Genomic DNA, 27,373 nt, shown 5'->3' on the forward strand with positions numbered 1-27,373 from the left:
GAGTTGTCACAAAAGAGATTAACTTGGAACAGCCTGATTTCATTCTTGATTAGTTTCTCCGTCAGGTGGTTTCCAGAGCACTGGCAAAGAGTTTAAAACTACAAGTGGATGAGTAAGATGTCCTACATCAAAGAGAAGTGCTGATGTATGAATTATGCAAGATAGCTTGGGAAACAGAATTACCCTTTATACCTCCCTTTTTCAGCATATTACATTTCATGTAAACCTCAGAAAAGCTTTGTATATACTTTGCAAAAAATTGCAAAAAGGCAGCATGCCACTAAATTAGGAATCTCTAAAATACTGGTTTATCATTTCTTATTTTTAAGCAGTTAGGGTCCAATGTCCTTTTCAGTGCCTTTGAAAGTCACTGATTGCCTTCCTATCTCTTTCAAAGTATTTCACTTGCTTTCATTTTTGTAGTTGTAGCAGGTAACTCTTCCCTTTCACTTAGGGAAAAGGAACAATATCTCTCACTCTGAGCATACCAGTTACTTGCCAACTGAAAAATAAATTGATGGGGAGAAGATTTGGGCCAACCCACAATGTGATGTCTTTTATTTGATTTTACAAATTGCTTCCCATTTTCTAGGTTTCTTAAGCCCATCAGATCTTAACCTTTACATATTGAAAACCATTGCCAGCATGTGTTGTTTTATTTTTTATTTTTTGTTTGTTTTTATTGAGACAGAATCTCACAGTGTGGTTTAGATTAACCTTGAAATAACTATGTAGTGTGTAGCCCAAGTTGGTAATCTTGTGGACATTTTTCCTGGCTAAGCCTCCTGAGTGCTGAGGTTAAAAGCATGTACCACCGTGTTGCCCGGTTATGCATTTGTTTTAAAAACTTCTTGCCCAGCCATCCCTTCCCTCTAAATCAGTTGAACAAATTTATTAATGATGTAAACATTGCCATAGTTTTGTTATGTGTATAGATAGCTGATGAAATGCAATCTCACACTCTCATTTTCCTAACAGTAATAGTAAAAATAATCACAGAAAAAGTAACCTTTTCTTTATTCCTAGGCCTTATTAACTTCAAGGCTTTAATTGAAGAGTCTGAAATGAAGAAATTCCCAGACAATGATCTTTTACGCCACCTTCGTTTAGTCACACAGGATGCAGAGAAGTGTGCTTCTGTGGCCCAGCAGTTGCTTAATGGCAAAAGACAGACGAGGTATGTACTTCTGACTCAGTTAGGTTCTTTGGCAGCTAAACTTGGAAACCTGTTGTGGTTGGCTTTTCTTTCTGCCCTGGATTCCTGTGATGCCAGAACCTATGAGTAATGAACATACATGATATCATGTCTCCTTTGGATCCTTCTTTTACAGATACCGATCTGGTGGAGGGAAATCCCAAAATCAGTTGACAGTGAATGAACTCCGACAGTTTGTAACACAGTTGTATGCTCTTCCATGTGTTCTCAGTCAAACACCATTGCTAAAGGTAACTAAACCTGTACGTGTGGGAGTACTTTGATGGTCCTATATTTTGTTAATGAACTCAATTGACATTATTGAGTACTCTTCTTTAGTTGCTAATGTGTACATTTATTTCCAGAAATTTTTTTTAAGATTAGGTGATGAATCTGTGTAAAGAGTTTATAATAGGCCAACAGAGGAGAGATAAAGTTGCAAACTTTTACTTTATTACATAGTCTCTTGTCAGTTAGTTATAATTTGTCTTATGCATTACCTTTTTTTTTTTTTTTTTGCTCTTGTTAGGATCTCCTGAATCGTGTGGAAGATTTCCAGCAGCATAGTCAGAAACTACTCTCTGAGGAAATGCCTAGTGCTGCTGAGCTGCAGGACTTGCTAGACATCAGCTTTGAATTTGATGTTGAACTTCCACAGCTTGCTGAGATGCGAACCCGTCTGGAGCAGGCCCGTTGGCTAGAAGAGGTGCAGCAAGCTTGCCTAGACCCCAGCTCCCTTACTTTAGATGATATGAGACGTCTCATAGATCTTGGGGTAGGGCTTGCACCATACTCAGCAGTGGAGAAAGCCATGGCCCGGCTGCAAGAATTGCTCACAGTGTCAGAGCACTGGGATGACAAAGCCAAGAGTCTTCTTAGGGCCAGGTAAAAAAGCAAATTTGACATCTTTCTCTTGGCAGGAAGCCGGACAAGAGTCCCATCTTAGAGCATAGAGCACCATGATTAACATTTAGAAGTGTCCAGTTACTACTGACTATGAAACGAATGTTTCAAATGGGCACACGTTTTCGAGAGACAATAGTTTAATGAAACTTCTCTGGACCACAGTGATATGTATTGTCTTTAAGAGAAGAAAGTTTTCAAATAACACATGGAACTGTTTAAAACTACAGCTAATAAGATCCCAAGAAGCCTGAAAGAAAAACATTGGAGAGTTAACATGTATGGTTCTATAAAATGAAGATTGAATATTTTCAGCAGAAATAGGATACATTTGTGCTCTTGATTAGTAAATCAGAATACTTCACCTCTTTGAGAGGTTACATTGGATACAGGCTAACAATCTGAGGAAAAAAAGAGAATGAAACTTCACTTTCTGATGACAGATTTTACTTGGCCCATATAATAATGTAAAGCATAGAAACAGTGAGTTACGTAAATGTTCTTTTGTAATCCTAAAATAGTGGTCATTGAGCAGAGAGATTGCAAAAATTTGGGGTACTGTTGAGTATCCTGAAGAATTTTAATTTTTAAAATAAAACTATGACTTTTCATATTGTATGTAGTTTTATACAGGAGAAATTAATGATCAGTAAGTTAGTTATGAGGTATAAATCAAAGTTTGAGCTTATGCCATCATAAAATCAGAAACAAGTAGATCTTAAATACTTCACTGAGTCATTTGCTTTATCTTATTTGCTCTTAAATCTTATTTGAACCTAGTTAATTTGAGATCTAATGGTCAGTGCCATTTGCCCCCCCATCTCTCTTGCAGTGATTTTTCTAGTCTTTTAGTTAATTATAAGAAAAACAAACCATCATATAAAATACCGAGAAATCTTTGTGTTTCATGTTTGTAGACCACGACTTTCATTGAGCAGCCTTGCTACTGCAGTAAAGGAGATTGAGGAGATCCCTGCGTATCTGCCCAATGGTGCAGCCTTGAAAGATTCAGTGCAGAGAGCCAGAGACTGGCTTCAGGATGTGGAGACCCTGCAGGTTCGTTAAAAAAATGTCCTGAATGTATCAGTCAGTCTTTGAAGAGCAATAATTGGAAAACTTGCTAAAGGATAATCTATTGGATCTAATTTAGGTGACAGATTCAGTGTTTAGGAAGTTGATCTGATTATTCTATTAGGCCTGTTTGGTTGTATTTACCAGCTATTACCTGACAAGTTGACTGAGATAATTAAGGCATAAATAATTCAACCAGCCTTTTTGAAATTGGGGAGTCCTTTGTAACAAGTTTAAGTACAGAGTTGTAGTGAAGGGTAAAGAGGCTGGAAAAGGAAGTGGAGAAGATACAGGTTTTACTTTTTGTTACATATGGTTGCCTGTTGCTGGCTTGTCAAGAGCACTGGCGTCTACCTAATCAGGAGTAGTTGAGCCAGTCAGTTCAGTTATATGGTAACATGACCAAACTAGGCCCCAGAATCCAGAATTTTTTCCAAGTATAACTTAAACAAAAGTATCCTCCTAGCCATGTAAAAAGAAAGGAGACAAAAAGAAAAAAAAAGAAAAACTTACCCAAATTAACTATCATCAACATTTTGTAGCCCTTTCCTAAGTGATACACTTACAAGTACTTACATGTAAGTTTACTTATATATAAGTACATATTTCCTTACATATAAGTTTAAGGAGAACTAAATTCACTTGTAAATAATTAAGGTACAGAAATAATGCCTTCTATGATATATCCAATGTTTAGCTGAATAACTTAATTTCAAAATTGGTTGGTGGGAAAAGAAGTATCTTCCTTTACCTCTCTAATATTATAAACCAGCAGGTTTATAATATTACTGGCCTATTAAGAAAAAGTCTCTGGTTTTGTTGAATCCTTCAGATTCTAGAATAAATACTTTCTGTTTTTCTGAATATCTGTGTAAATTTAATTGTGGTGCTAATTGGATAGTTTGCTAGCAAGAAACATCAAACAGGACAGTTCTAAACAGATGTTTATAACAAAACATCTGGATGTCTATTCTAGAAAATAGAGAAAACATTGAAGAAATTATATAATTAAGGGATAATCCTAGCAAGCCAAATAAATACAAAGAAAAGTGTTTACTACAGATGTAGACTTCATTAGTAGAAGTTGTATTTGCAACATTTTGTCATTGATTGTTGGTACTATAGCAATTAGTTTTAGTTATGGTCCTCCTTTTCACTCAATGATTGGTAGCAGCCAAAAGGTGAGATCATTACAGTAAGGAGGAAAAAGCTGGCTAGCTTATATAGTCAAAAAACAAAGGCACATACACTTTTGGATATATTTATCCCTTCATTTGTCTTACGTCAGTTACCTTAGGGCAAAAGGTAAGATTTTGCTCCATTCCTGAAAAACAATAGCCTTTTTCTTTCATCATATTTAAGGACTATTAGATGTAACAATCACAGACCAACTTCATACTTAATGAATTTTGGCGGGGGTGGGAAATATACCAGGAATTGAACTTGGGACCTTGCCACTTGCCAGGCAGGTGCTTATGCCACTGAGCTATATATCCCTGGCCCTTTCCTGGATTGTTTATTTTAAATGTTACTCACGATTATTGTTAAATGTTACTTGGTTTTTTCCTTACATTTAGGAAACACTCCATATAATTGTATTTAAATGTCATAGGAAGAGCATGTAAATAATGAAGCAACATTTTAAAGTATCCTGTACCAGCAGGATTAGCAGCAGCAGCTGTAGCATTTTGGAGCTTGTTAGAAATGCAAATCTATGGACCATCTCTGACCCATTGAATCAGTATGTGGTGGTGGGACTCAAGAAACTGTGTTCAAACAAGCTTTCCAGATGATTCCTATGCATGCTAAAGTTTAAGAACCACTGGGCTTTCTTAGCTCATATTTTAGTTTTCTGAATAATTTATACTGAATATGGTAATTAATTGGTGAGTGGATTGGAGTAAAGTATTCTTCGGTTGCTTTTTAAAAATGTAAGTCAGTATAGGAAAATCTTGAATTACTGTATTTTTTCTTTCTGTTGATTTTCTGTTTTTCTAGACTACCCATGGGGAATAGTGTGGTGAGTCAGTTTAGAAGCCTGTAAGTCAGAACAGAGTATGTCATGTTAGTATCTTTATGCTTTGGGGCCTGGTACAAACCAGGTTCTCTGGTTGTTTGTAAGGTAAGAAGACAAATAGCGCTGCTGCTCCTACCTCTGTCACCACTGATAAGCTGCACATTTTATCAGCATCTGTGAATTCAGCATGCTGAGGTTATGAAGGAATCTGAATTGATCCATTGATCAGGGACCCTATTTTTTATATAAAAGTATTTTTTCCCTAAATTCCTATAATTTTTCTTATTTATTAGGCTGGAGGACGTGTACCAGTGTTAGACACACTCATAGAACTTGTTACAAGAGGTCGATCTATCCCAGTGCATCTGAATTCTTTGCCAAGACTGGAATCACTAGTAGCTGAGGTTCAGGCTTGGAAAGAATGTGCTGCTAATACATTCTTGACTGAGAATTCTCCATATTCTCTCTTAGAGGTAAGTTTTCAACCAGCTCATCTGCAAGGACCTAGGTCTCCTAACTTGGTAAAACATGTAGGCCATCACATGACCAATGGATCTGTGTTCTTTGAGTTGTTTTTTTAGCAACCTTTAAATACTTTATGGATGCGTTTAGAGTAGTATTTAGTGTCTAAAGAAGAACCTTTTGCATGTTGTGTGAAGTCTGTAGAAACTGGACTGTTAAACTTGGTCGTGCTTAGGGTTGACTCTAGTAAGCTTGGTACCTGATGATTTCAGCTCCCTTTCATAAAGTGTTTTCTGTAAGCTAATGCTCATACATATCATGGAATCAGTTGGTATATTTTGCATTTTACTTACTTAATTGAATCTGAAATCAGAGTCTATTTTGAGCAAGCCTTCTTTCCTTTTCTTATTTTTATTTAATAGAGTTTTTTTCTTTTGCTTTATCTGAAATCCATTTTATCGGTGGTTCTGCTTTATCTTATTAAGGTGCTGTGTCCCCGGTGTGATATTGGCCTTTTGGGACTGAAAAGGAAACAGAGAAAGTTAAAGGAGCCTTTGCCAAGTGGGAAGAAGAAAAATACCAAATTGGAGAATTTGAGTGACCTGGAAAGGGCTTTAACTGAAAGCAAAGAGACTGCTTCAGCTGTGCGTAATTGGGTTTTGTCTTCTTTCTCTGTTGTTAAGGGGGATAATTTTTAATTTTTTTAGGTTTACAGGAATATTGTGAAGGCAAGTAGAATAATTTGAAAATGCTCAGTTTTACTAAAGATAAACTAAAAATATGCCTAGACGTGCATAAGATTCAGTGTAGGACTCTAAGTCTTAGACTTTCATGGCCTCAGAAGGAATGCCTATGGATTGATCCAGAAATGCTGGATAAGGCTACCGAGACTTAACAAATATGTAAGACTGCAATGCCAAGGAGGAAATACAAAAGATACAAGGATATTTCATAACTTTCTTTTCTAATAAATGTACTTGGTGTTAAATAGTAAGAAGTACATCTAAGTGTAATAGCTCAGTATCAGAGTACATGCCTAGATTCGAGTCCTAACACCACTGTAAAAAAAAAAATTGGAAGATTAGATACCTAGTTAAGTCTGACCTGCATTTTAAAAATACTTGGTTTTTTGAGACAGGGTCTAAGCTATGTAGTTGGGCTGGCTTCGAACTCATTATGTAGTCCAGGCTGGCTGCAAACTCTGTTGATTCTCCTGCCTCACCTTCCTGAATGCTAGGAATACAGGTGAGCATCATCTCCACTGGCCTTAATAAACACTTTAGAATAAGATGGCTTTAAGAAGATGACACATTCTTTCTTTGGTTTGGGTTATATTTATATATTTCTGCTACTTGGGTACCATTTTGTGTTATGTGTGGTGCATTCTTGTCAGAACTAACTGAAAGTTACAGTCCTTCTCCTCTGAAATGCACATATGTTTGAAACTTTGCATGTAGTATCTTTCATACATTGTAGCTAATCCATGGGCTCCTGGTTTACAAACTTCTACACATAATCTACTGATTTATGGTAGAATCCTGAAAGGTCAGTCATTTGGTTACTATTTCTAAGCTATGTGGGGGTACCTTGTTTTCACATAATCCATATATATTGCTGTTCATTATATTCAACTATAAAAATTAAGTAGAGTTTACCTTAATATACCCAAAGTTCATTATCTGAATTACTTTCAGATCTGTTTTTTCCTGTACACCTCATTTATACATTTCTTCCCCAATCCAAAAAGGAAATAATGGAATCACATTCTGGCTTCATCTGATAAAACATGGTAGTCTGAAAGTGGAAGAATGTGATGATTGAAAATGGTTTTATGATAAGTTAATATTTTGAATACTTGGAAAATAGAACAGGCCCTGCAATCTATAGCTTTTGTTTCTAGGGAGGAAAGCTGAATGTTAATCAAGTTGATAATTTCTCCCCATGTTATCTGTTATCTTTCAGTGAGGTGCTAGAGGAGAGCTATAATGGTACAATTCTTTTATAGAAGTAACTGGCAGGAGGATTGCAAGTTTAAGGCCAGTCTGTGCTAGAATAAGAAAACCCTGTTTCAGAATAAAAAATAAGAAAAGGTATAGCTCATTTATTTAGAGTGCCCCAGAGTTCAGTCCCCAGTACCTGCAGAAACAAAACCTTCGATCTACATGCAGCTTGTACACAGTGGTTAGAAATTATAGTCAGTGTCACTTGTGACTGGACTTGTTGTTTTCAAGTCATTCATACATGCTAAACTCAGCACTTTTTGGGGACTTCACTCTTCTTTTATAAAGAGAATGAGTATGCCTGAGTACATTGCAGCTTCTGTAAGAAGACCACCTTGTACATTACTTGCTTTCTGTCTTTGCTCTAATTTTATTTTACAGCATGTATATATAAGAAAATCTTATGAAATGGCCTCTAATTTTTTCATTAAGCGTCCAGTCTAGTTTCATTACTTGTAGTTATATACAGAGGGATCTTAGTGTTGAATAGCAGTAAGAGACAGAATGCTACTGTGTAGTGACTATACTAGACTGTCTCAGGTGCCTTTCTAGAAAAATACAAAAGTTAATGGAACTGAAAACAGTTGGAGAGTCTCAGAAATTAGTACATGCAGAGTATAAAGAGAAACAAATTTTTTCGTCAATAAATGAAGTGAAACTTAAAAGAAATAATGTATATGAAGTAAAAGCACTTAAGAGTTTACTAAGCACTACACACAGTGGTCTGTTTTTCATTTGTTTGTTTGTTTGTTTGTTTTGGTACCAGTAATGGAACTAATGACCATGATCACACTTGCCAGGCTGGCATTGACCCAGGGATGCCTTTCATCTCCTGCTTGTCATTACAGCACTGCAAAGTGTACTCTCTATCATCTCCATTTATGCACACAGGAAATTTAGCCGTGGGGAAATATGTTGCCCCAGGGTACACAGCTTAATGTGAGGCAGAGGCAGGATTCAAATACAGATAATCTACTCTCAAGCCCATGTTTTTAACTATTAGGGCCTTGAGTTGTACATGGTTGAGAGAGAGATTTGAGTTTTCTATGCCAATGTCCTTAATCATTAACTCCTTTTCAGATGGCAACACTTGGGGAAGCTCGCCTACGAGAAATGGAAGCCTTGCAGTCTCTCAGAGTTGCCAATGAAGGGAAATTGCTGTCGCCTGTCCAAGATGTGGAGTTGAAAGTCTGCCTATGTCAGAAGGCCCCAGCAACTCCTATGATTCAGTGTGAACTCTGCAGGGATGCTTTCCATACTAATTGTGTGGCAGTACCCAGTACTTTACAGAATCCCCGCATCTGGCTTTGTCCCCACTGTCGGAGGTCAGAGAAACCTCCCTTAGAGAAAATTTTGCCCCTGCTGGCTTCCCTGCAGCGCATCCGAGTTCGCCTTCCTGAGGGAGATGCACTTCGGTATATGATTGAGAGAACCGTGAACTGGCAACACAGAGCCCAGCAGCTGCTTTCATCAGGGAATCTAAAATTTGTGCAAGACCGAGTCAGCTCAGGACTGTTATCTAGCAGATGGCAAACCTCTGGGAGACAGGTGTCAGAGACAAGCAAGGTGAGTTAAGACTTCAGGTTGCTGGACTCTGCAGAGATCTATGCTGTAGCCTTGGTGTTACCCTTGGTGTCCTTGGCAATCCCTTCACTGTTCCTAGCCTTACTGAGTCCAGAACTTCCCACTCCAACTCCGTGCCCATCTGCTGCACCCTTTTAAGTTTCCTCTGCTCCTAAATAGTCAGTTGTTCTTATGTCCTGTTTCTCTGTATAACACGTGCTTACCTTGTCATGTGTTCAAGTAAATTTTCCATTATTTGTCTATGTATATATAACATATGTATTTTAAATGTCAGCTTCACTAAAAAGTTTTTCCCTACTTAGACGAAAGTCATTGAGTAGAAAGGGAAGATTTTCTACCTTCAGTCCTTTTTTAGCTTTTGAAGAATTTTTTTTGTTTTGTTTTGTCTTTTTGAGACACGAGTCTTGTTCAGGCTGTCTTGAGATCACTTTGTAGTCCAGACTGGTCTTGAACTCTCAACAATCCTCGTACCTCAGCCTCCAAGTGCTGGGATTACAAGCAGAAGAATAGTTTTTTAAAGTGTGGGAGTGCTGTGTTGTTTTGGAGGAAGGGCTATGGGATCAATACCTTATGTACTTTTTATCTATCTGGGGTTTTTTTTCCTGTTGTTTTGAGACAAGGTCTTGCTATATAGTTAAGGTTGGCCTTGAACTCACTCTAGCCCAGGCTGGCCTCAGACTCACAACAATCTTCCTGCTTCAGCCTCCTGTGCTGAGATTACAGGTGTGGCTTACTGTGTCTGGCTTTATGCAGTCTTCCTACCCAAAGCAGCTTCTCATCATCATTGGGATTGCTGGCAATTTTCTGTCTTCTTTCAAGGATGGATGCAGGAAAGGAAAGATATTAGGAATGCATAATGTATAAAGAACAGCAATATTCAGTCTTTTTATAAGGTAATTTAGCATTTAAGTCTAGTATGTATTCTTCTATTGCAGATAATTACTCTTCATGTACCATACAAACACAGACATGTAAGCTAACTGCTTAGCAGATTAGGAATAACAACCAAAAAATGTCATATTTGTCTTTCTCCTTTCCTCCCTTTTTTTTTTCCTTTAAGCTTCTGAAATACAGTGCCTGGCACATAGTAGATGACCAGTTACATATTTCTGTATAGACAGCCAGGCTGCTATGGAGTCATTGGTCTTTACCCAGGATGTGCTAGGAATTAGTTACCTTTATTGATAAAGGAAAAGTACACACTGTTATTTACTCGTGTCACAGGACTCTCGTCTACTTCCTTAAATAAAACACTGAGGGAAGAAGGCATATATGTGAATGATTTCTGACAAGTGCTAGTTTGGTTTATTTAAAGGGGTGCATTCCTATGTTCATTGCATTCTAATCTTTAATATAGAGAATTACATGAGGATTAAAAGTCTGTGGAGCTGGGTCTGGTGGTGAACGCCTGTAATCCCAGCACTCGGGAGGCTGAGGTAGGAGGATCTGCAAGTCCAAGACCAGCCTAGGCTGCATAAGTGAGGCCCTGTCTCAAAAAAGACCAAAAAAAAGTCTGTATGGTCTATTTTCACATAAAGAAAATGACCTATTCCCCAAAGGTTTTTATCTCTGTCTAAAATCAAAAAGATTAAAGACTTCTTTCCCTGGAAGATATTAAGTCAACTGGTGAGTTCTGAGACGGCAGAAGAATCTTCTCATTTTAAGAAAATGAAGTCACCGGGCATGGTGACACACACCTGTAATCTTAGTACTTGAGAGACTGGGATTATGGGGGACTGAGGGAGAGGAGGACTTTCATTAGACTGGTGAGAGTATTTTTAATTCTGAAAAAGCCTTATTGTATAAGATACTTTTCTTTTATTAGGTATCTCAACCTCCTGGCACCACATCCTTTTCCTTGCCTGATGACTGGGACAACCGAACCTCATATTTACACTCCCCCTTTTCTACTGGACAGAGTTGTATCCCCCTCCACGGTTTGTATTTTACTAATACTATTTTGAGGGCTATATGTTAACAGGACATCTTTCTTTTCTTTTCTTTTCTTTTTTTTTTTTTTTTTTGGTCTTTTTCTTTTTTATCGGTACTGGGGATCGAACTCACGACCACGCATTTGCAAGGCAGGCGCTTATGCCGCTGAGCCAAATCCCCAGCCCCTAACAGGACATCTTGTACAAGGTTTTTGTTACCATAAAGAATTTTATCCTTAAATGGAGGATGTAGGTTACTGTGCATTTGCTAGGTAGTGGAGGGTTCATTTGAATGTTTTATAACTGGAAGGGAAACCAAAATGGAAGGCATTGTCACTCATTGTTTTTAGGGATGAAAGAGCTAATCTTGTGCCAAATAAATACACACCTAGTATTTAAGTGAGTCATGGGCTTCTTTGTTTCTTCCTTACTTAAGAGGCTTGTGGAAGCTCTTAAGGATAGTCCACATTGAAGACGTAGTTTCTTTCTTCTCATTTGTGAGTGACTGTCCCATGAGCTCCGCCTAAAGCTGCATGTGGAATTGTGATGCTTAGTTACCTCCTTCACATAGACTGCTTGTGCTCTGAACTACAACATGTTTCTGTGCTTTCTGGCATAAGCTATCAAAGAGCAGAGGTCCTGTGATATCTCTTGTGCATTAGAAATAGCCAGGAGGAGGATTTAGTTGTGGTTTATTACTTCCCTAGGAATTGGAAGTGAGGGAATCTAGTCTAGACTCGGTTGTGGCTTTAGGCAGCTAAATGAACCCATGTGAACTGAATGCATCATAAGGAGAGGGTGGGAGTGGAATGAGGGGCAGCTTTTCTGTGTTTCTCGCAGGCTTAAATGTGCATATGTTAGGCACTTGTCATCATTTTGACTGGGTGTGATCTTGAACAGGCATCAGTCCGGAAGTGAATGAACTGTTGATGGAAGCTCAGTTGCTCCAAGTATCCCTTCCTGAAATTCAGGAGCTTTACCAGACTCTCCTTGCAAAGCCAAGCCCTGTTTCCCAGACTGACCGAAGCTCACCAGTTCGACCCAGCAGTGAGAAGGTGAGTGTCTTAAGAGGCTCCCAGGGAGCAGTCTGCAGTGGTGATGTGCTTTCAGTGTTGCTCCTCTCAGTTCGGTGAAGGAAGACAGTATTTGATCCACAAAAGGATGCAAGCTGGCTACTTCACAGCTCTATTCTCAAGGGTGCTGGTGAGATGCTAGGGACTGGATGTCTACTGCTACATCCTGGCTCATGTCCTGGGATTGGGTCATTTTAAGTTGCTGTGTAAGTTTCTCCCTGCCCCCCCCCCCCCCTTTTAGAAAGGTATGTACCATATCATTCCCATCATCGTTACTTTCCGTAATAATGAGAAGTAGGATTATTTTTGCCCTATAAGAGAAGCACTGCAGTGACAAAAATGTAATTATAGTTTGAGGGAGGACGTTTTATAATATATTTTGAAAATAACATATCTAGAGTCAGTCTCGAACATGCTTTGTTTTACTCCTCCAGACCTACAAAATCGCTGATGTAAGGATTGAAGCTGCCCTTCTTGAGTGCTCACTTACTATTACTAGAAGGATATTCTGTAATATAACATCCTGTGTCTTAGTAGAGTTAAAGCGACTGCTGCTGCTTCCTTTGACAGGAACTAACTGACCTGTCCAATTCAAAGCCCCAGAAGATTGAAATCTACTGGGAAAACAGCCATGTTAGGGAAAAATGTTACAAAAGATAGCATGAGGGCTAATTTAGAACGCTGGCATTTAGAATGTTGTTTTTCATTATGATACCTTTAGCACCATTTTGATGTTTGGTTCATGCATTTTACTCCTTTAAGGAATGGGAATGTATATCCTTAATTAGGAGCCTGTAACTCAAAGGATAGACAAAAATGCCTAGATAGAAACTCTGTAAGAGGCAGTCACTTTATGGATTTGGCAAAAATAAGTGTTTTGGGCATCTTTCATCTTCTGGTGTTGGTTGGCTAATTTCTTCTTTTTTTTTGGTCCTGGGGATCAAACTCATGACCTTATACTTGCCAGGTAGGCACTTAAGCCACTGAGCTAAATCCCCAGCGGTTGACTAATTTCATAGCAAATCATATCTTTCCTTTTCTTTTTGCAGTATTTCTTTGGTAGCTCAGTGAAGAAAGAAGGAGGCTCAATACAAACTGTTCATTCTGTGGAACCTGGAGTGGGGAGTGGTCATAGTGGTTAGGATACAGTTGAGCATATCCTACAGGATTACCTGGTTTTCCCTTTACACATTTCCTTTAGCTTCACTAAGTTTTAGTGTGGGAACTGTAAGCTGAAGTTGAATTTGCTCATCTTCTATCCAGAATGACTGCTGTCGGGGAAAGCGAGATGGAATCAACAGTCTTGAGAGGAAACTGAAGAGACGCCTGGATAGAGAAGGCCTCTCCAATGAGCGGTGGGATCGAGTCAAGAAAATGCGGACCCCCAAAAAGAAGAAAATAAAACTGAGCCACCCCAAGGACATAAACAATTTCAAGTTAGAGAGGGAGCGTAGCTATGAGTTAGTCCGCTCTGCTGAAACTCATTCCTTGCCCTCAGACACATCCTATTCCGAGCAGGAGGACTCTGAGGATGAAGATGCCATCTGTCCTGCTGTGAGCTGCCTGCAGCCAGAAGGAGATGAGGTCAGTGAGGTTTGGGCCATAGAGGACTTGCTTTCCCTTAACTCAGAAACCCTGTAAACTAGACCTCATCTCGCTGGGTCTTTCTCTTCTGCTTATCTGCTTTGAGCTGATCTGAATGGATTGCTCAGTCCTACCCCCACTGATATCTCTGCTCTTAACATCGTTCCTGGGTCTCCTCCCTTTTCTTGAAGAAAACTCTCGTTCTTCCCTTTTTCCTTCTCTTGCTCCTCCAGCTTTCACCGTCCCGGCGCTAAGAAGGTGGGAGGGATGCTGATGTAATGCCCTTTTGCTTACTGTCAAAGGCAGCACTGTCTTAACCCCAAAGCAGTCACGACATGAAGAATGACTTTGACTTGGTTGCTTTGGCTGGTTGGCCAGCTACACTCATGGCCTGGCTGTTGTGCCAGAGGGTCCCAGTGGTGGGACAAGAGGCCGTTAATGGCAAACGGCCTGAATATCGTGAGGCTGGCCTATCCGAGTTTGAATCATATTTTTCCTCTGAACATCCCATCTCCCTACTCTTTGTAACCAGGTGGACTGGGTCCAGTGTGATGGCAGCTGCAATCAGTGGTTTCATCAGGTCTGTGTTGGTGTTTCTCCAGAGATGGCAGAGAAAGAAGACTACATCTGTGTGCGCTGTACTGGGAAGGACGCACCAAGCCGAAAGTAAAAACAAAACAAACACCCCACTTAATGTAATTCAGGACTCCAACCAAGATGATTTCCTCAAATCTCAGCAAAGCTACAGGACTGGTGTTCAAGCCAGCCTGTACACGGTGCTATTTCTATTCCTAACGGGATCATTTTTCCAGAACTCTTTGAAAAAAAGAAAAAACAACGAAAAAAATTTTTGACAATTTTTGTATTTTTTTCCTTAAGAGCTGTTTGTGGTTGTTGAGGTTTGAAATGCTGACTCTTTTTTGCAGGGGTTTCCACCAATTTGGAAGGCATTGAAGCTTGCACCTTTTCATGTACAGCATTAAAATTGTACCTCTGTCTGGGATTTACCGGCGTAGGAGTCCAACTCAGTTTCAGTGCCCAAAAAGAGCACCAGAAGTTCCAGTAAATCCTCAATTGAGGAATCTTTATCTTGTTTACTCTGTTACCATATTGGGGAATTTTAAGTTTTTCACTTTTGGGGTTTTTGTTTATTTGTTTCTCTATCCACTTTTTTTTTTTTTTTTTTCCCTCTAGTAGACTAGGTTTATTTATCTGAGCAATAACTTCTATGTTGGTTTCAGTGGCTGGAATTAAAACAAAACAAAACAAACTTCTGAACAGTGTGTTGGTGCTTCAGCAATTGATTGATGTACAGAATGCAAATGTCTAGTTTCTAGTGTCACTGATGAACTAGTGATGTAGAAAAGAGACTGCTCTGTAAGTAATTGCCACAGCTGTATTTTGGCTTCCTCCCTGCCCATTTCTCCCCCCCCCCCCATTTTTGGTAGCTTGTATCAAATGTTGCAGTTTATATTGTGGAATAAATCCTTCGTCCTAATATAACACTAAATGCTGGTTATTTAGAGCCACTAGATTACAGCTTCTTCTGCCCCTCCACCATGTGGGCTTGCAGAACCAGAAGGGCTTCCTTGCTTTGGTTTCTGTCCACCCAAGCTATAGTAACAGTAAATTTTAGCCTGAAAACAATATGAGGAGATCTTGTTTTGTGGCCTGTGCTTTTTGGTGGGCCACGTGACTCTGTGTCCTACTGATAAAGAACCTTAGTTTTCAAAGACTGCCCGTAAAGCTATGCTCTTCTTAAAAAGGCTCTCTGAGAAGGTTGGTAAATCACTTCAGTGCTCAAATCAGACCTCCTTATGGAAATGACAGCTTTACTATATTTCACTTGACAGGGAAAGTTGGTTTAGGGTTAATAGGTTGGACGGAAATCAAAGGAAGATTCAAATTCATGGAGGGTTAGCGTATGGGTTAAAGGAAAACTTTTAAACACCCAAGCCCTGCTTTTCTAATTTCCTTTTCTGTCTCTTTCTCCCTGGATCATCACTGGTTATGGATAGCCCATTACCATTTTCCTTCCTTTCTTTTGAAAGGGACCTGTTCTTCATTAGAGAGGGCATCCTGGTAAACAGAACAGATTCTTTTTCTCATTCTAATGTTAATATTTGTTTTCCCTACATTCTATAGCCATAAACCCAAAGGTGGGTAGAATAAGTGGGCCTTTAATGAAACAGCAACAACAATAACAAAAAGCAGTTTGTGATGTAGCAGAGATTTAAATGTACTGTCCCCCTTTATGCAATTCAAATAATTAAATCTCTTTAAGAATGAATCCTAGTCGTCTGCAGTTTTCCTGCAGTTGTTGTGATGTCTTGTCTGATGGGAGTTCTGGGGCCAACTGGAAAAAAATAGCCTCCAGTGCACAATCTGGAATAATAGTAGTTTGGCCTTTTTAGTATCCAAATTCTCTCCCCCAGCCCGACATAGGAACAGGATACCAACTGTCACAGTTCTCATCTTCTACTGAAAAACTAAGCTTTTAAAGAAATTCTTCAGAGTCCAGGATTATAGCTCAGTAATAGAGCTTTTGCCTAACATGTTCAAGGCCCCCTGGGTTCCATTTCTGACAGTGCAAGAAAAGCAGGGAAGCACTGTTCTGTAAAATGAAGCTTCTGCTTTAGAGAGCTCTCACTTGTAAGTTATAAACACCAACCCAGTCGTGCCCTACTCATTTCTTCTCCTATGCCTGTAGATTGTCCCTGACCATAGTACCTTTGATGAGGCAGCATCCCTGTCTGTTTCTGTGATTGAGAGGAAGAGGCAGGCAGATGTGTATTTGAATGATCCCTGCCTGTATGAGAACCACTCTGCTCATGTGTGCTGTTGCCGAAGTGAGTGTCATTGCCCAAGATTACACTGCCCAAGATTGCACTGATTAAATGACAAAAATAGGGGTTTTTTTTCCTTCAGTTCTGCTGGGTTTCTCCTGCCTCATCCATGGTAAAAAACTGCAAATGAACATCGATACATTTGCTGTCCAGTCTCTGCTTTCTGTTAAGTACCCATGATGACTTAGACCAATATTGTCTAAAAGCTGGCCTGGACCTAGAGAACGTTGGATCTTGGAAGAAACTTAGATGAAACACAGAAATTGTCACTTGAGTTTCTCTGCATATCTCCCTGAGGGGGACAGAGGACCCTGAGAGGTGGAGCCCAGAGGACCAGTGGGTGACCAGTGAGTTTGAGGAAATGAACCCCACAGGGTGAGTAGGAGTGGATTCATCACTCAACAAAGTAGTGGTGTTGCTTCTGGAGCAGATCCTGGGAGCTTTCTTCTAGAGAGTAAAGGGCAGGCTTGTATGATACTGTGTCCTGGAGAAAGACTGTGTAATTTAGACTAGCTGTTTAAGAAATGGTTGACTTTTTGGTGTGTGTATGATTTTGTTTTGGGGGTCAAACCCAGTCTGTCTAATGTTAAGTAAGCACTGTACCACTGAACTATGTCCTCAGCCCCAAGTTCACTGTAGGAAGATAGGGCTTATTTTTTTTAAATCTCAAGATTAACCTAAAGTAGAAGTGCCATTTGTGGTAGAGGTTGGTACATACCTAAATTTCCCTTTATTCTGCAGTGTAGTAAAGAACTGAGGAAAATGGGATGCAAAGGTCTTGAGGCTTTGGATCATGTCATCTCTTTCGGCAGATGTCTGAGATTCATCTAATTTGCCACTATTCACACCCTAAAAAGCTGCATCGTTCTTTGGGTATCAGTACAAACTTGAGAAGAGACTGGCTACCTACCCAGTAGGAAATAAACCTTGGCTTCTCTTTCTGGCTTCGGTGTTATACTCTGAAGGGGAATTTCTGCACCCTCCCCTCCCCCACCCCCCGCGCTGTACATTTGATGCATGTTTGCAGTCCATTAAGAGCTTTTTCTGGCTTGGAGCAGGCATTGATTAGTAGTTATTGCACTTTGGCAATTTTGTGGGCCCAATTCTGTCAGGGTTTCTCACGGTATAACACAGACTGAAATGGATTACAGTGCTTTGTACCTATTACTGTAGGTAGACTTGGATAGCAAATACTTTGAGTCATTGCCTGTTGCTGAGCATTAAGCAAGAGCTAGTAAGAGATGAGCTAGTCTGTGTGAGGTGCTAGCCTATCTTAAAATGGCTTTTCCTTGCCATATGCTGCTGAAAACTGATTTTGTGATAAAATGTTTCCTGTCTGGAAGAAGGGCCAAGGAAAGCAATGAAGGTCTCTCTGCAGCCTTTCCTGAACTCCATTTGCAGGTCAGGGGCCGTTCTCAATTCATAACCGTAAAGCACAGTGTAACAGCTTCACTCCAGAGGGCTTCTGTCCCCAGTCACCTGCATGTGGCTCTTTCAAGCCTCTCTGAGCATTCTCTGAGAGCTCTTTTTTGTAATAACGTATAACAGAAATATTACTGAAAAGTTGCCTAAACAACAAAAGAACTGTATAAAGTAATGTTGTAAATCCATTTTTAAGGTGTAAAAAAAATCTGTAAAGTATATTTCACTTCCAAGGTTATGTAAATTTTCATGTTTGCTGCTTACATAGGATGCGCTTTTACATTTTCATCAATATAAATGGAACCATTTAAGGCTGCCAACAACAGAACAAACAGTTCAGCTCCCAGTTTTGGTTCTGGGTTAACTGTGCAAGGGATGAAGGGCTGTGTCTGGTGAGTTGGGGTGTATTTAATTTTCTGGATACCCTACGGACTCGGTGGAAGAGTGGAATGGTGAGGTCATTTGTTCTGTTTCAGGTGAGTGGAAGCCAAAGACCCCTGCTTTGGGAGCATAAAGAAATTAAAATTGTCTCTTAAAAACTGCCTTTTGGAGGAGACAAGTTGTTTGACTGGTCAAAGAACAGGTCATTCACAGTTCTTGCCAAAGCTGGCCGCTCATAACTGGAGGAGAGCCGCCTTCAGCACCACCTTCTGCCTGCACCTGTCTGCACTCTTTCTCCTGACTGTGATACTAATGTGAACACACACACACACACGTCTCTTTTACATACTGAGACATGTAGCTTAACAATCCAAAAGTTAAAGGATGAAAAACAATATTTTTTTTGAGATAAAGTCTTACTATGTTGTCCAGGCTGGAAGTACTTTGCTTTGATTTCCCCAGTAGCTGTAATTACAGGCTTGTACTTCAATGCCTGACCTCATTTATTTAATTTTAACATATATAAGGCATAATCATTTATGTGCAACCTCTAAATTCAAAAGTTTTTTTGAGTTTGTGGTTGAGAGTTCAGCAAGTTACAGGTGCTTGGCAGTCCAAGACCACGAGCACCTTGTACAGAGAAGGGTGGTGGTAGAGTTTGGTCCAGGTAAGAGCTATCTGCTGCTTCTCAATTACAGGTCTTGGCAGGACTCTTCCCAGGAGACAGTTGCTGTTGGAAATGAGGTTGAGGGGCCTGTGGTCTATACACGATTTAACCTAACATAAAAACCCTGGTTTCCATCCCCAGCCTTGGGGGGAAAAAATAAAAATACTCTAGAACTGTCTTGATCTATTAAGCAGTTGTGGCTCACTTAGGATTGTATTCTGTCAATGCTGACCAATCATTTTATGACCACTTCATTAGGATTAGCCTTGTTTCACAGGTGTGAAAGCTAAAGAGATTGCAAGGAGAGGCGGACTTCGGGACCCAGTGAAACTGATGTGAACATGAACTTTATTCTAGAGAAGAACCTGTTGCTCTTTACTTTGTTCATTCCTTGTCCAGAACTTTCTGAGGTTTCATAGCAAGAATATTGCCCCTGAGGTTGGCGAGCCTGTTTCTTCGCTGTCTGCTCCCACTGTCCCCTTGCTCCCAGCTTGTGGTGAATAGAGTGAGCAGATATGATCTAGGGGTTCACATCCAGTCCTTATTCTTTGCAGTCCTGGTTGGGAAGTGCTTTTATTTCTAACAGCAGCTGCCTCCTGGGAATTTAAGAGTCCTGCCAAGACCTGTAATTGAAAAGCAGCAGATAGCTCTTACTTGGACCAAACTCTACCGCCATCCTCCTCTGTAGGTGGTGCTCGTCGTCTTAAACTGTCAAGCACCTGTGTCTTGCCAAGCTCTCACCCGTGGCATTATTTAGTAGCCACCTTTAATTACTGGCCACTCCCAGCAGGCAGAATGCCTCAGTGCCCAGTTTCCTGTTCTGAGGCTGAGGGGATGTGGTTGGTAACATGGTTACTCTGTGTAACTACCTCTGTGTCCTTAGACAGCTTCACTGGAGGAAGCAGATCCAGGGCACAAGCTCTTGGGCTCTACCCTGTTTCAAGATTAGAAGTCAAGATTGGTCACTTGTTTCCTAGCTCTCTGTCCTCCCTACCCAAAGAAATTCTTCAAGGAACAAACCTGAATAAATTAGCATTTTTCCTTTTCTTTTGGAAGGGGAGGGGCGGCCCTAGGGATTGAACCAAGGAATGTTGCATCCCCAGTCCTTTTTAATATTTTTAAAATTTTTTTGCCCCATTTTAAATTTTTTTTTTTTTTTTTTTTTGTCTTTTTCGTTTTTATCGGTACCAGGGATCGAACTCACGACTGCCTGCTTGCAAGGCAGGCACTTACGCCGCTGAGCTAAATCCCCAGCCCCTCCCATTTTAATTTTTGGGACGGAGTATCCCTAAGCTCCAAGGCAGTACTTCACTTTTTTATTTTCCTGCCTCAGTTTACCAGATTATAGGCATGTAATCCCTGGTTTAAGTAGAATTTACTGAAAGGATTTGGAGGAAGATTTTGCGTATATTCATTAAGCGTATGCGAGCCATTACTAGACTTATGTAACATTGGCTGCCACTCCAGATTTGGCCACTAGATAGCACTATTGGGTGTTCATAAGTGCTACGGATCCTGTGACGTTTGATATAGGTTCATTCTGGTAGGGTTGGTCAGAAAAGGAAAACTACAGTGAGTCTTCACTAAGCTTAGTAAGAGCTGTACACCAGCCTTTCTAGCTAAAATAAATAAACCTTTGGATCTTTATACATCACCTTCCCCCAAATTAGATCTTTCAATAGACTTACTGATCCCAAGGGAAAATGGAAAGGATAATCCTCTTGCTGCAGGCTGACTACAGGGAAAGGCTGATTTGACTGGAAACCTTACTGTTAATCTTGTGGCTATCTTCACTGGAGAAGGGTCTAGGGCAGAACTGGCACATAGGACCGTGGCTTTCTGTGGATCCAGAATGGCTGTGTCCTGGGGAGCAGACAGAAAGGGATCGTGTCGTCTTTGCTGGGTGGTCTGTACACTGAGCACTGAGGAGCCAGCCATGGAGAAATCGCGACAGCTTGTGGGCCCAAGTCATTTACGTCTAGTTTCTTTATGCTTTCTTACTCAACTTTTTATTATTATTATTTTTATTTATTTATTTATTTATTTTTGTCTTTTTCCTTTTTATCGGTACCGGAGATTGAACTCACAACTCCCTGCTTGCAAGGCAGGCGCTTATGCCGCTGAGCTAAATCCCCAGCCCCTTTCTTACTCAACTGTGACCTCTGCCACATTACTGAGTTGCATAAACTGCCATAGCCGTATCTACCAAATATGTTCTTAGGGGTTACACATGTTGTTTAATCCCAACTCAAGGCAGGCCCTGTGAGAATGCCATTTTGATGAAAAGTGCCCTTAATTATTTGCCTTAGAGCCAGGCATGGTGGCATACTCCTGTAATCCCAGCACTTAGGAGGCTGAGGCAGGCGGATTGTTGCAAGTTTGAGACCAGCCTGGGCTACAAAGTGAGCCCAAGGTCAGTCAGAACTGCATAGTGAGACCCTGTAGAGTTTGAAATAAGGAGCAGGCCCATTTCTCATTCCATATCTGCCAGATCCTTGGAGGAAACTCAAGGTTCTTAAAGGCTATGTGCAAGATTTTTTTTTTTTACCCAGAAAGACAGTGGCATATTTCCTACTTTGAACTAATGGCCATCAATTCCTTTCTTGTTTTTAATATTAATCTTCTAATGCACTGAAGCACATAGGAAGGTGAATGGGATGACACTGGAGGAGTGGGCTTTTTCAGCCCCAGAACAAGCTACCAAGAATTTCTAATGAGCAACAGAAGAGGGCAGCAGAGGACCAGCATTAGACTGCTTTCTCCTTTGGCTCCCAGAGCTGGGGCGGAGCCCATAGGAGATGGAACCCTGTATAGAAAGGCAGTTTCCTTTACCTCTGTGATCTCTTCTGAAATGTTGAATCCTTCATTAAGTCACTTGGGTGGGAGGGGATTGAGTTGTAGATTTAAGCATATAATTTTACATCTCAGTGACCCCAGCTACTTTGGAGCCTGTGGGAGGAGGATCAAAAGTTTTTAGTTGTCTCAAAATCTTAAAAAAAAAAATGGTTCTAAGAGTTTAGCTCAGTGCTCTTTGGTTTCCATTTCTAATACTGCAGTGGAGGGGAATGGTTAAAGATCAGGCTTTGGATCCCCATCTTACCAATGAATTGACAGAAGCCAGTTCTTAAACTAGGGTTGATGTACGTTAGTGTCCTGCATATTGAGCACCTCCTATGGCCTCAGCCCTGTACAAGGTTGAAGTCCACAGACTATGGAGCATGGGCACTGTGTGCAAGGAGCTCAGAGTTCAGTGATGGAACTATGCAAACAGATCTTTCCTGTTTGTTGCTGTACGGTGTGTGCATAACTAATGGTAACACGGAAGAAAGACCAAGGCCCCAGAAGGGTGAAAATGTGGACTGATACTTGAACTAGGTCCTTGACAAATTGACCAGGTGGCTTTGCTGAGGATGGGGACCTGACACACTTAGTATTGTGGGAGCTACCAGGGTACTTTGTCCTTATGTGGCCCTCCCCTTATAAGTTTAGTGGGATTTTTTCTTCAGAATTTTAAAATTTGCAATACAAAATTATAGTCATCTTGGAAAATTGGTGCATACACATATCACATCGTGATAGTATAAATTTGGTTTGACTGCACTTTACCATTTAAGTCCAGGGAGAGGCACTGACTACAAATCACTCCAGTGTAGGTGTTTGACTAGGACAGGGAATGGCCGGAACAAGGCATGTCCAGGGGAAAGCCAGGGAAGAAATTTTTTGTTTTATCGGTACTGGGGATTGAACTCATGACTGCCTGCTTGCAAGGCAGGTACTTATGCCACTGAGCTAAATCCCCAGCCGCTAGAAATATTTCAAATGCTGTGGACAGCAGTGGAATAATAAGGAACACAACACTTAGTATATGTGAGGCATGTTCTGAATATTTGCATGTTCCAAATCATCTCATCTTCATAACATCCCAATGAAGTCACTACTGTTACACCCTGTTTGCAGAAAGGAAAGTTGGGCTTCAGAGAGAACTAAAGACTATCAGCTGGTACATACAGGATGCAGGACTCAAACTCAAGAGTCAGCCCTTAGGAACAGAAGACGGAAGGCTTTCAGTGATTCTTGAGCCTGGCTTCTGAGGCGTGCAGCTTCTCAAAGCAATAAGCTATTCCTAGAAGTTCCCCCAAAAACTGATGTCCTTATGGACTGTGGTTTTCTTTCTCCTACCCCTTGTTGGGTAAGGCTTATAAAAGCCTTATTTTTAGAAAAGTGAATGAACATCCTTCTAAACTGGTTGGAAATGTTTTGGCAGCGTCTTTACAGCCCACATATTCGCTGCCTCAGCCAGTAGACACACGGGTCTAAGTGGGGACCCTGCTCTAAGGGCCTGCTGGGAGGTGGGTAGCAGCTCCACCATGGTACTTGGCTCTAGCCCATTCTCAACCACCACAAATAATGTCCCCTTAGTTGGGAGTGAGGCCAGGCATATTCAGTGTGTTCTAGTAAAAAGAGGAGGTCAGTCCAAGACCTATAGTGATGGATTACATAAAGTGTAGGAGATAACAGGATGACTGGCCTGCCTGGGAAAACGGAACTGTGGCATCAGCAGGGATGCCCCAGGCAGGATGCTTCCTGGGACAGAACCTTACCCAGCCAGAAATGCAGAGCAAAGCTCCAAACCCAGGAAACAGACCTCGCAGCTGCGGTGCTCAGGGTCTCGGAGGCAAGCACACAGGATCTTCCTTCTAGAAAGGTCATACACAAGACAGTGTTTTGGCAGGAGATAAAGATGCCTACTTTGTCCTAGCTCAGTGTGTTCAATCCCACAACAGTCTTCCAGTCAGGCAGTCAAATATAAGGAAATGAACAGCCATCCTGAGATGGGCTTCCTCTGGAAAGTCAGCCACTCACAGGCAAATGATGTGGCAATATTGCTAGACTTACTGGCCTCTTTAAGCCAGAATAACAGTGTGGCAGCCTGCACTTAGCGCTTACTAAGCACCAGAGACTGTGCTATATACTTAGATTACCTCAGCTCATTCTCATTTCCACAAGGGCACTAACTTGCCCAAGGACTTAGGCTTGTAAGACATGAGCTGACTTTTTATTGGTGCATACACATAACACATCGTGATAGTATAAATTTGGTTTGACTGCACTTTACCGTTTAAGTCCAGGGAGAGGCATTGACTACAAATCACTCCAGTGTAGGTGTTTGACTAGGACAGGCAATGGCCGGAACAAGGCATGTCCAGGGGAAAGCCAGGGAAGAAATTTTTTTTTGTTTTATCAGTACCGGGGATAGAACCCACGACTGCCTGCTTGCAAGGCAGGCGCTTATGCCGCTGAGCTAATCCTCAGCCCCCAAAGACCCCCCCCCCAAAAAAAAAAGACATGAGCTGAGATTCAAATCCAGGCAGTGTGACTTGGGAACCCAAACTGGTGAACACTAGAGTATGTGACCTTTTACAAGAAGCTAGCAGGGGAACAGCCCTTACAGGCCTGACCTGACCAGATGTGAGAAGATATTCTAAAACATACATTGCTTTTCTCATGCACTTAACTCCTTACATGATTTCCATTGCCTGTGGATAAAACTCCAATAGCTGGCCTGCAGAATCTAGCATGGTCTTGCCTCTGGCTCCCCAACATACCTTATACTGGCCTCACAAAATGGTTTTCACTCCCTGGCCATAATTATGGTACACACCTTTTGTTAAGGCCCTGCTCATGTTTATAAACATGTTATTCAATCTTTACAATAGTCCCTCGAAGTGTTGAAGTCTCCAATGAGTGAGGTTGAAGCTTTGGAGAGGCTAAGCCCTGTGTCCAAGGCCACAGAAGGTTCTGGCTCTAAAGTTCAAGCTCTTCAGTGCACGCACTGTGTATGTTTATCCTATTGCTGTAGTCTCCAGCTAGCATGCCTGTCTCTTCACTCCTCCCTGGAGCGCCAGTCCTTCCTCTGGAGGCAGCTGGAAGTTTTATCCATCAGTGAGGCTGTCCTGCTGCCAGCTTGACTTGCAGGTTTTTGTTACAGCAGCAGCTTCTACCCTGTATTGGTGCATATTTGAGTATCTCACACCCTGCCTGGAGGAGGCTGTGAGCTCCTTGAGGTAGATAAGTGTCCCCTCCACATTGCCAGCCTTTAGTAGGGTTCCTACAGACAATATCCTAAGAGTTGGGTGGTAAAATATCACTGACTTGAAAGACAATGGGCACAAGCACCCAATTTGAAGTGCCAGACAGTTTGCTCCACATTTGCTCCTATGTTGCAGAGAAGGGTGATAGCGGGGCCCAGGACACCAAACGAGGGTGGTATCCATCCTACAGTGCCTTCTCCGACGTCCTTTGCTGGGGCTTGTAGTGGTTGCCTCCCACGGCTGAGGATCATCCCAAGGGTAGATCTGTGTTACCAACCCAATTTATAGAGGGTTTTAATAGGCACTGGGATATTAAAGTGCCAGGGCTAATTATTCAGAAACTGTTTCAAGTGACTACTTGATTTTCATCTCCTCTCAATAGACAGCTTCAAAATCCAATGGTCACCCTCTGGAAAGGAAAGGCATCTTCTCGGGTGATTGGTAGTTCTGGCCATTAGTTCTTCACACTCCAGGAGGCACGTGCATCCTGCATAAGGCATTCTTCCTCATCTATAGATTTATAAAAGGGTACAAGGGGAGCAGTTGGGAAGGCAGCTTCAACACTGGGCAGAATAATCTAGAATAATTTTCCTCTACTAGAAGGGTGAAAAGCAAGGCCCAGAGAAACTTGTGTGGGGCATAATACTGTGTGATTTGTGCTCTTGAGGAAAAAATAGTCTGCTTTGGTAATTTAGATTATGTTCCCTTTGAGAAGGGGAAAAGTTGTTTCTAATTTCAGCAAACGAGGGGCTAGAAGAACAAGGAAAGTCTTCATGATGTTCTCTAATTTCTAGAATCTGATAAAATTCTGTGATTATTTATAAGCTAGTGAATTTCTTCTATGTGTCACATATGGTCCTGGAAACTTTTAAGACGCTTCCTTTCTCTAAATGTAAAGTTAGAGATAAATTATCTTCTTCTGCCTCTCCCATTTCTGTTGTATCTAAGTATTTTATCGGTACTCAGTGTTGTTTTATCCTTTTGTTCATTGCTCAGAGAACAATTATGATCCACTAAATCAGCTTCCTTGGAAGAGTTGGTCACATACTCTTAGTGCTCACCAGTTTGGGTTCTCCTGTTAGGAGATCACGATTTTTGTCTTTAACTAAAACCCAAGATATCATGTAGATTGTATGATATTTATTTTATTCACGTTTCATCCTCCATGATGATTTAATGTCTTCCATTCTGAAAGTATCTTTATGAGAAATCTAAAAATTAAGTGGACTCTAATACAACTATATTAACAAAATTTACATTTAGGGTTAGTATGTCTACAAAATCAGATTAGAAAAAGAAAAGCCAGACCTTCAGAGACAGGAATTGCAGGTAGGTTTAAAAATCCACTTACTTGATTCCAGTCAGGTCAGCAGGTATGCTGCTGAGCAAGGCTGCTGCCCATATTGGCTTAATTGTCAGGGACAGCGAGCTAATCCAGAAGAGCAAGATGGATGGGGGTGGGCTGGGGTATGAGGACTTCAGGTTTCCTGTGTAGTAAGGAGGAAAGAAAGGGCGTCGGCCAGGGCTGCACAGATGAAGGTCCTTCTCCTGCCAGGCCTTTTCTCTTTGCTCTAATAAGCAGCGCTTTGAGAAGCTGTATGGGGTCCTAAGACTTCTGCATAAAGGGAGGGGAAGCAGCCCAAGCGTCACGTTCAGGGTGAGTGCAGTGGAGCTGTGAGCAAGCATGGAGAAAAGTGCAGTGCTTTGGGGGTGTGCACAGGGCTTTTGGGCCCACCTACCGCCTCCCCTGAGAGCTCTGCTAGCAGGAGATGCTGCTGTGCTCTCTCCTCTCCTGCCTAGGAAAACCCAGAGAATGCAGCTGCCCGGGCGGCTATTCAGTAGAATGTGAACATGTCATCAAGCAGGCGGTGGGTTCTCTTTGTGGATAGCTGTGTGAGCCAGATACTCAGATGGGCGTAGGGGTTCACACCTGTAACCCCAGCTCTGGGAGGCTGAGTTAGGAAGACTGAGTTTGAGGCCAGCCTGGGCTGCATATTGAGATCTCACACTGCTCCCAAAAGGCAAGTATCCCACCATTCATGAGTTCAAAATGGCCTTGTCTGGTGGCAGAGGGATTGCCCTCAGGCCACTAGATTATGGTGGTGGTCTAAGACTATTAAAGGCTCATCTGTTTAAAATGATGAA

At 41.2% G+C, this 27,373-nt stretch overlaps 1 protein-coding gene across 1 annotated transcript in view; it reads left to right on the forward strand.

The window, feature by feature from the left end:
* The window catches only part of Kdm5b (lysine demethylase 5B), a 71,439-nt gene extending 55,329 nt beyond the window's left edge, over positions 1-16,110 (forward strand). Inside the window, exons 17-27 of the mRNA XM_063240117.1 lie at positions 1,027-1,177; positions 1,332-1,446; positions 1,725-2,080; positions 3,016-3,154; positions 5,480-5,659; positions 6,134-6,292; positions 8,729-9,214; positions 11,058-11,169; positions 12,064-12,218; positions 13,500-13,820; positions 14,353-16,110. Coding sequence (XP_063096187.1) covers positions 1,027-1,177; positions 1,332-1,446; positions 1,725-2,080; positions 3,016-3,154; positions 5,480-5,659; positions 6,134-6,292; positions 8,729-9,214; positions 11,058-11,169; positions 12,064-12,218; positions 13,500-13,820; positions 14,353-14,490 — 2,312 coding nt within the window. The 3' untranslated portion in view covers positions 14,491-16,110. The remainder of the gene's footprint in view (positions 1-1,026; positions 1,178-1,331; positions 1,447-1,724; positions 2,081-3,015; positions 3,155-5,479; positions 5,660-6,133; positions 6,293-8,728; positions 9,215-11,057; positions 11,170-12,063; positions 12,219-13,499; positions 13,821-14,352) is intronic.
* Positions 16,111-27,373: the final 11,263 nt, after the last annotated feature.

Source organism: Cavia porcellus, unplaced genomic scaffold, assembly GCF_034190915.1.
Source record: "Cavia porcellus strain 051 isolate PalLab524CR breed Dunkin Hartley unplaced genomic scaffold, mCavPor4.1 scaffold_29, whole genome shotgun sequence".
Taxonomy (NCBI): domain Eukaryota; kingdom Metazoa; phylum Chordata; class Mammalia; order Rodentia; family Caviidae; genus Cavia; species Cavia porcellus.